Here is an 8,731-nt window from a genome sequence, read left to right as displayed (position 1 = left end):
ACGAGCTTATGAATACATCATAAACGAATATATGGAACACCAGTTGACCACCATTTCTCTGGAGTAGAGAAAACAATGTGTTGTCTTCAACCTAATACAACCCCTTTTTCATCCTGATGAAGTTGAACTTTTCAAGAGTCCAACAAAGGAGTAATGGTGGTCAACAAGGCCAACAAGTTACAATGGTATACACCTTCTCCAAACGAAAGGGAGAGCTCAATGATGACCATATAAATGTTAAAGTGCCAGAACCAGTTATCGGTTTCATATATTGAAAGATTTTAGCCTACCAAAACACTGAAGAACATTCACAAAGAACTCATTTAATTAAAAATACTCCTGACCATTAATTGTGTTCAGCTTTTCTGAAGCAGCAAAATAATAAGCTGAATGAGTTGATAAAAGATGACTCTACAAAACAAAAAAAAACAGATTCTTATTTTCTACATCAGAAACTGTAAAACCTAAGAAATAAGCATTTACAACTATAAAAATTCAAGTATTTACATCATGGTTATCCGCAAGACTCAATGAATCAAAGAATGAAGGACCGCGGGCCAAAGAGGAGATTCGGCGGCAAAGAGCTGCTCAAGAGCTGCTCGAAAAGGGTCATGATTGGTCAAAAAGTAAAATCATTGTCGCTTTCGTCTCAGACTCCGATGCAATTGACAAGACCATGTGATCAGAAAAATTAAAAGGGCAACACCAACAGATGTCCAAAAAAGTACCAACCCCCTAGGCATTGGTTTCGGAAATAACCCTGATACAAGGCCGAAACATAAAAGATAAGCTCATGAACAATCAATGATTACAAAGTATAGAAACACTTGTAAAATATAACTACTCAGCATACCATGTCCAAATTTAATACATATAAGCAGCTCTATGATGCAGATTGCAAGGGACAACCAACAAAATGCTCCAACCTTTTTCACCGGTTTTCTGATGATTATCGCAAGCCAAGTAGAAGTAGGATCAGTAACTGTTTAAGTTTAGTACAAGTAACTAGATTAAGTTTAGTGTGTCTCGTGGTGAGGGAATAAAACTGTACCTATCCTGTAGGTAAGAGTTATACTCGCGAATTGTGGGTATTGCTATAAGCCACCACAAGACCAGCCTATACACAACAAGGGGGTTCCGAGGAGGTATCCAAAGACAGAACTTAAGAAAGAACGTGTTAAGCTCCACAGTTAGAAAAATAATGCAGAGAGTTAACACTTGAATAAATCGCCATGGACCAAGCAGGGGGTGCCACTCATCTTTGTCCCAACGTGCTGGCGTGAATTGACCCAATGTCCGTTTGACCTAAAATTTAAGAACATGTTAATCCTGTAGGAGAATTGAAGACAAATTATATTTCTGATGTCAAACATATACTAAATGAACAAGTTTTAAATTTCAGGGTTGTACCAAATCAACTGTAGCCCTAAAAAACCATCACAATTAAAGTTTAATTTTTATCTGTGTTTGTGAAATTAACATTCGCATTTAGTAGTTCCTACCTCCCTTTCTTAAATATACTAGGAAACAAAAAGGAAGTCAATATGCTGAGTTCGTGGCTTTCATACACTCCATGGAAAGCAGAAAAAATAGTAAAATAACCAGATAAAGTAAATCAATCAGAGTCTTGAAAAATATAGCATGCAATCACATCTTGCATGTTAACAGCAAGAAATATATTGTCATATTGACTGCAATATATCTAGCAAAGGACTTGTCATAAATCATAAGTCAAAAAACATACTTTGCTGTAAATACTTGGCTGACGACTTATTCCAACCCATTCATATGTTCTACCATCAAAGTACCTAACAGTATGCATTCCTGCCCAGATACCTGCAGGGTACAGCCACTAGAACTTATCAACAGGGCCTGGCTACAAAAAAAAAAAGATTTTTGTATGACAATTTTTATGGCTAACTAGAGCTGCGATGCAGGTGAGAATTCATTGATAATTGAAAACTAAAACACAAGGGAAAGATATGGTAAATGCCTTAGACAAAAATGATAGATATTAAAAAAATGTAAAATAGTTGCAAGCCAAAATATGGAAGATTCAGGGTAAGACAATGAAACTATTTCACTCTATTACATTTCAAGCTCTTCCATATAAGAGGAAAAGAAGGGAAATATGTAGTAGCACTTTGAACACATTAAAATTCAATAGTTTGAATCAAGTGTAACAACTTATGTGTCATTTCTCCTTCCATTGTGAAAAGCGCGCCTAGGCGCACTGAAGGGCAGGTCAAGCGCCTAGATATGTGAGAAGCACAGCGACTTTAAACAAAAGCGCGCTTACACCTTCAAAGCGCGAAGCGCATAAAAACACGAAGCGCAAAAAAAGCGCGCCTTATTGAAGCTTTGCAAAAAATAGGTTTTTTTTAGGATGGACAGCAGTTGCAAAAGCTGCTGGTGTTGGAGAGCCTCGATATACCTCTAGGTCACAATCAAAAACAGCCTTGAAATCTAAACAAAGTCAAGCTGAGTCTTATGCTTCAAATTCAAATTCAGGCAAGGGTTCACGTAAGAGACAACGACGTTTGGTAATAGAGAATGAAGAAGAGGAAGAAGAACAAGAGATTGAATTTGAAAGGACCACTTCCACACTTGGAGGAGGATGATTGGGAGGAAGAGGATGATTTTGAAGAGATGAAGATAATGAATGAAATCTGGGAGCCTAGAACTTACCCATAAATCTTAAAAGTTGAATCTTGTTGGGAAAATTTTAGGATTTGTTATGATCAAGAACTCTAATTAAATATTTTATGAAGTATCAATTATGTTATTTTTGCCTTAGAAGTGTAAATTAATATATTATAATGTATAAATAATGTTATAAACCTAAGCTATAATATGTATAATCCTTAAAATCTATTTCACATTTTTTTGTAAAATGTGTGCCTGGCTTCAAAGAAGTGTGGCTTCAAAGAAGTGTGCGCTTCGCTTTTGCGCTTCGCATTCGCGCCTAGGCTCCTAGAAGGGTTTGGGCTTCGGTGCGCTTAGTGCTTTCAATAAAACTCACAACAAATACACCTGATATCAAGACCGTATGGCCCATTTGTTTGCTCGGGTAATTTTTTTCGACATTAGCATCGACTTGGAATTTCATTTCATTAATACGGAAAAGACAAAACAATTAACTTAACTAAAGCTAAAAGTGTTGCAGATAACAATAAAAAACATGATACCAGCATGTCAATAATCACAGAAAACAGTGGTCTGGCTTTGAATATTCTCACCAAACCAATTGCAGATTAAGATATCAAGGATAATGCTATCCCACCAGCACTCATTGAAATTCGGTAACATGTGACGGAAGGTAAGCTGCACAATTCAAGAAAAAATTTAATTTAGAGAAATAAAAACATAAAACGTGATCAGATAGATCTATGCATAAGTGTTTACAGAAAGACGAATGAGTTCAGACTGGTCAAGAAGCAGACCTCCATTAACTCAAACCCAATTGATAAAACCCACAAAAGCGGTTGATTCCGAATCATTATAGCCTTTCCCCACCATCCAAATATATGTGCAGGCACAAATTCATCAAATAGCGTCTCCTGAAAAGGAATGATGCAATTTTTGAGGTGATGCAGGCAATATTATAAAGGCGAAAAAGACCTGAAAAATTGATGAAGATTCTCAGGAAAAAGACTGCAATCAACATATTAGTTTTATGGACTTCCTAACCAATATATTGAAATTGTTAACCTGATCGATGTTGAAATAAATAATATTGTTAACCTGATCGATGTCGAAATAAATAATGGTTAGGATATATTACAGTGCTAATGGAATACAGAATTTTTAGTTTTTTTTCTCTTTCTGGCTACAGACAGAACAGTTAAACCAATAATAGTAAATAATGAAACATTTCTTTGATGAAATGAAGAGTTGTTAAAAAAGAAATCATACGTAAACATTCTTGAACCTGTTTGTGGGATCATCAGGCATGTATATGCGGCAATCAGCACCATAGGATTTTTCAGGGAGTTCTGCATCAATATTGCCAAATGAAGTTAAAACCAAATCATCTTAGTAATTACGGTCAATGACCAACTTTTTGGGGGTAAAGATAATCAATTACAATGTCAACTACATGAACACTTACCAATACCAAGATCCGGGTGTAGAAACTTCATGAATTGCCGAGCATCATCACGCTTCTGCAATGATACAAGAGAAGCAATATTTGTTGATAACTATTCATCGTACTTTAATTGACAAAAATCACAGAACCATATAAAAATGAAAAGTAAGTATAAATTTTAACACAGATTCCTTAGCATTGTCAACTATTTGAAAGATTCATATAATATTTTTGCAAAACCGCATGAACTGTCCAACTATTGAACTTCAAGGATACGTCCTTGATCTCCGTTCACTGAATAAGAAGTAATCATATTATCGGACAATTACACATGCAGGAAGCTATCAGAAGGAGAGGGAAACAGAGAAGAACAAAGGAGTAGAAGTGTGGTTACAAATTAACTGCTGCAAAGAAAATTATAGCACATTTTATTCATCCAGGTTCTAAGGGGTAAACCTAAATCAAATTATAAGGGTACAACTTTTACAGGTTTTATAGGATAGGTTTAGGCATTAAACATCATTGACAATGACAAAAATTAACATTTTACAGCTATAACAGGCCAAAGAAAAGACATGTAGTATATACTGCACACTGAGTCTAAGCATTTACTGACCTGGAAGAGCAAAAACGTTAGAGAAACAAGATAGACAACCGCCATTCCATGAACTAAGCGCCATATGGCAGGATGCGGTCTGATCAGAACACTGCAAGACAAAATCGCCCAACACAAATTAGAGCATTCAGACAACACTTAAATGCACAATCTCATGCCATAAATATTGATATTAAAGAAAAAAGGTAGGAATCAAAAAAAAAAGTCGGAAGGTAAGGCTGCCTTCAAATAAAAAGACGTCACATGCAAAACTAATTAAGTTTGAAGTCACTTACGTAGAGGGAGCTTGAAGCAAGCAGTAGGCAAGAAAAACGGCTATCATTGCACATACGCCCCTATAGAGTCAAGCACCATAACCTTCAGTTTGTAATACAATAGAAATAGTATAATAAATACACAGGCACATAAACCACTGTATAAAGTGAAAGGAACAGACCTTTTGACTGAAACAATAATATCACCTTCTGAACTATTTTCTGGATCAAGAGCTCCACTAGCCCATCTAAACAAAAGGTCAGGGCAAGAACTATCATTAGCTAAAGAAAAAAGTTACCACTCCAAAATATACAGTTACAATCAGATGTTTTTAGTCCATTCATAAACACTGACTTTGCAATATTACAGATTTGGAATGGAGACAGATGTATGCAACACAAACATATATACAAGGGACTGGGACAGTATAAAATACAACTCATGGAGAAATACTTTTCAGGTTAAACAATGAAGCTTAATGCTTGCACAATAGGAGTAAGTTGAAAGAAACAACAAAGGTGGACAAGATTCTCTAGCCTATATGACATAGTCCTTAACTATAAAACTGATTTCCTAGCCTCTTATGGACCTCATTCAAATATACTTTTACAGTTAACAAATGCAAATCATATGACACACAGCAAATAGGAAAATCCAAGCAAAGATATGTAACTATGTAAGAGAATATTCTAATTTCCTCTAAATCCTGGTGAAGAGGATTATTCCATAGAGAACCCTTAAAGAAAAGAATAACACTTGACCAGCACCAAGAAAACTCTACAAAACTTCAAAACCAAACGAATCGAACAAATACCTTTCAACAGTAATAAAATATAAAATATATATGTAAAAATTTATTAATAAATAAGGACAAAGATCCATGAACTAAAGACTGAGAAACTTGAAACAACGAATAAAAAGGGTCTGTTAAAAAACAACACAACACAGAGCTTATACATCCCATAGTAACCAGTAAACAAAATATCTATTCAAATTTGAAACCATCAAACCCGTCTATGATTTGGAGATATAAAAATCATAATTTGAATTTGTGATGTAGAGAAGAAGCATCAACCCTAGCAATAATCCAACAGCAGGACCAGTTGGCACAATCAAACAGAACTATTTGCAGATTTATAAACTTCAAGTAGCATTCAATATTAATAGAGAAAGAATGCATCCAACATAAAACAATACCACAAACAAACAAGATCATCAAGAAAAACATGTGATGGTTGGGAATAAACTCACATAAGAAGGCATGCACCAACCAGTAATAATGATATGGTGCGAGGTCTGTACGCCCAAGCAGTCCATGGATCCAGGTCATCTTCAACCAATGATGTGCTCACATCACCATTTTCATGAGCTAGAACATTTCTTCTTCTAGATCTGGGTTCCATAGGTGAACCCACAAATATTTACACCCTGCACATTTCATAGGAAATTTAAAAATGAGTGGAAAAAAATGTGAAGGGGACATAAATTTACAGTTCCAGATCAAAAATATACACCAAAACAGAACTGGTTAAAAAACTTAGCAAGCTGTACCTACAAATTTATAATTTATTGGGCTCGAAAAAAGTGGAATACCAACATAATTATTTTACCGCAACCACAAAAGTATCAGATAGCAACAACCACACACGGATGCCACAGTACTGGAGATTACTACTAAATGGCAAAACCAAGGCCATCGCAAGAGAACAGACAGAGAATCGGATTCAAAACAAGATGCTGCATAAAGGAAGATAATACTAACAAGAATCAAAACAAAACGAAACGACAAACTAAATAAGCATGTCCTAGAAACCATATGGTACTTCATCAAAGATCTACCTTTCGGAACATAACACACAAAGCATTACATTTAATCACAAACTTAAAAAAATAAATGTACATATTCAATTTTGCAGAATATGATGTCATCAAAAGCAAAAAAGTTAACCAGCATATAAAAAGGTCTCAGCTGCTCTAAAGCCATCAGCTTTCAACTAAGCAAATCATCATCACTTAAAATCACTATCTTTCTTTTCCATAACCAGCAAATTTATCATACCTTCAAAGTTAACACCTACAGTGAAAAATGTCGAAAAGTTGTACTAACTAAAATTAAAAACTAATCTAGATAAAAACAAATAATCCTTTCAATCTTAAATATCAAAAACAAAAAAAATAAGTAAACATTTTAACAACTATCAAACAAAAAATTCAAATATAATCCGATCAAAACTACTAATCCAATTACAATTAAAATTACGAAACACGACACATTTCGATTAAAATCGTAACTTAAACACAATGAATAACGTACAGTGCATGCTAATACACGATTATAAACCGAAATCAAAATGATCATAGAGAATCATAATCACTAACTAACATGAATTTAAACGTGTGTATAGATAGAATGACATGTAAGTATAGATATGTGTTATGCAGTGTGTGAATAAGTGTTGATGATTCAGTTACCCTAGCTGTGCGATTAGAGGACGAGTGAATCGTGGCCGTTGGATCGAAGAACCGTTGTGATAGCAGATAGAGTGTGTGTGTGAGAGAGAGAGGGAGAGATAAGTTTATATGGAGAGATTATTAAGTGAAAAGGATAAGTTTGTGTATGTGTGTTTGCAGAGTAAGAGAGAAGTATGTAATTGTAGCCGCGTGTGTATATATATAGAGATTGGAGAGAGAGAGAGAGAGAGAGAGATATTAAAAATGAACAGTGGCAACAGCGGCGAAAAGGCGGTGGGGATGAGAGAGAGAGAGAGAGGGAGGGAGGTACGACGGTCAAAGAGAGATTTGAAGACGTTTGTTTAGATACGCAGGTTCACTAACTTGTGTGTTATAAAAAGTACGTTTTTCTTGTAAATTACCCCACGCCACGCTTCTTCCGTAACGTAATTTGTAGCGTACCAATTATGAGAGCATCTCCTGCTCATCATGGTATTTTAGCGTAATTGTTTTAAAATCAAGATAAATTTGTTTTAAAATAATAATTATTATTTTATTATTAATATATAAATATATAGCATAAAAATCAGTATTCTAAAAATCTCCGATTTTTAAAAAAAATTCCCCGATTAATCCCCTACAAAGTATCCGACCGATTCGATCTTTGAAATCCGATTTATTTTTACGAATTTTTATTTATTGCAGTATATATAATTATTTATTAAAATTAAAATACGATATTAATTTAAAATTGAATAATTATAGAAATTATGATATAATAAATATATATTTGTTAATAAATAACTAATATAATCATAATAATATATTAAATATAATTTAATATAATAATACATTCGATTTTTACTCCGATTAATCATTCCGCTTAATCCTCAATTTTCAATTAATCCTAAATCGGTAATGCGACCGATCTTCACCGATTCCGGATTTTTATAATACTGATAAAAATAAAAAATTAGTGGGATGTAAGACGGACAACTTATTTGGGACAGAGAATATAAAGTCAAAATTGGAATAAAAGAAGTGGATGAGTTTGGTATGAGAGGACGTGGATAAAAAATTTACACCAAAACAAAATTAAGCTAGAATTTGGATTTAAGATGGTTCAGGGTAGTGTGCAAAAGTAAATATTTCTACTTTTTCGTTCTGACCTTATATCAAAAAATTATTCAATATTTATATGAATTAATTGTCAAAAAAAATATTTATGTGAACTAAATAATCAAAAAATTAATTGAAATTCAGATATACCATTTATGTTAGTATAATAATCTACAAATATTCTCTGTACAATATTTAAG

At 33.9% G+C, this 8,731-nt stretch overlaps 1 protein-coding gene across 4 annotated transcripts; it reads right to left on the bottom strand.

Moving 5' to 3' along the window:
• Positions 1 to 307: 307 nt before the first annotated feature.
• Positions 308 to 7,787, bottom strand: LOC141674175 (CDP-diacylglycerol--serine O-phosphatidyltransferase 1). 4 transcript variants are annotated; one of them, XM_074480903.1, is made up of 14 exons: positions 7,434 to 7,787; positions 6,513 to 6,698; positions 6,213 to 6,389; positions 5,143 to 5,208; positions 4,982 to 5,041; positions 4,707 to 4,797; positions 4,112 to 4,166; positions 3,916 to 3,995; positions 3,444 to 3,560; positions 3,240 to 3,324; positions 1,745 to 1,836; positions 1,052 to 1,305; positions 854 to 942; positions 308 to 760 (listed from the first exon to the last, which is right to left on the bottom strand). In XM_074480903.1, exons 3-14 carry the CDS (start codon positions 6,362 to 6,364, stop codon positions 633 to 635), a joined length of 1,269 nt encoding a protein of 422 aa, XP_074337004.1. In that variant the 5' UTR covers positions 6,365 to 6,389; positions 6,513 to 6,698; positions 7,434 to 7,787; the 3' UTR covers positions 308 to 632. The 4 variants fall into 4 exon arrangements, with proteins under 4 accessions (XP_074337004.1, XP_074337010.1, XP_074336998.1 ...); XM_074480909.1 differs by having other exon boundaries at positions 6,517 to 6,698; XM_074480897.1 differs by lacking the exon at positions 6,513 to 6,698.
• Between the last annotated feature and the right edge of the window lie 944 nt (positions 7,788 to 8,731).

This window comes from Apium graveolens, chromosome 1 (assembly GCF_009905375.1).
Source record: "Apium graveolens cultivar Ventura chromosome 1, ASM990537v1, whole genome shotgun sequence".
Lineage (NCBI taxonomy): Eukaryota > Viridiplantae > Streptophyta > Magnoliopsida > Apiales > Apiaceae > Apium > Apium graveolens.
This window is presented reverse-complemented; position numbering and strand designations above follow the sequence as displayed.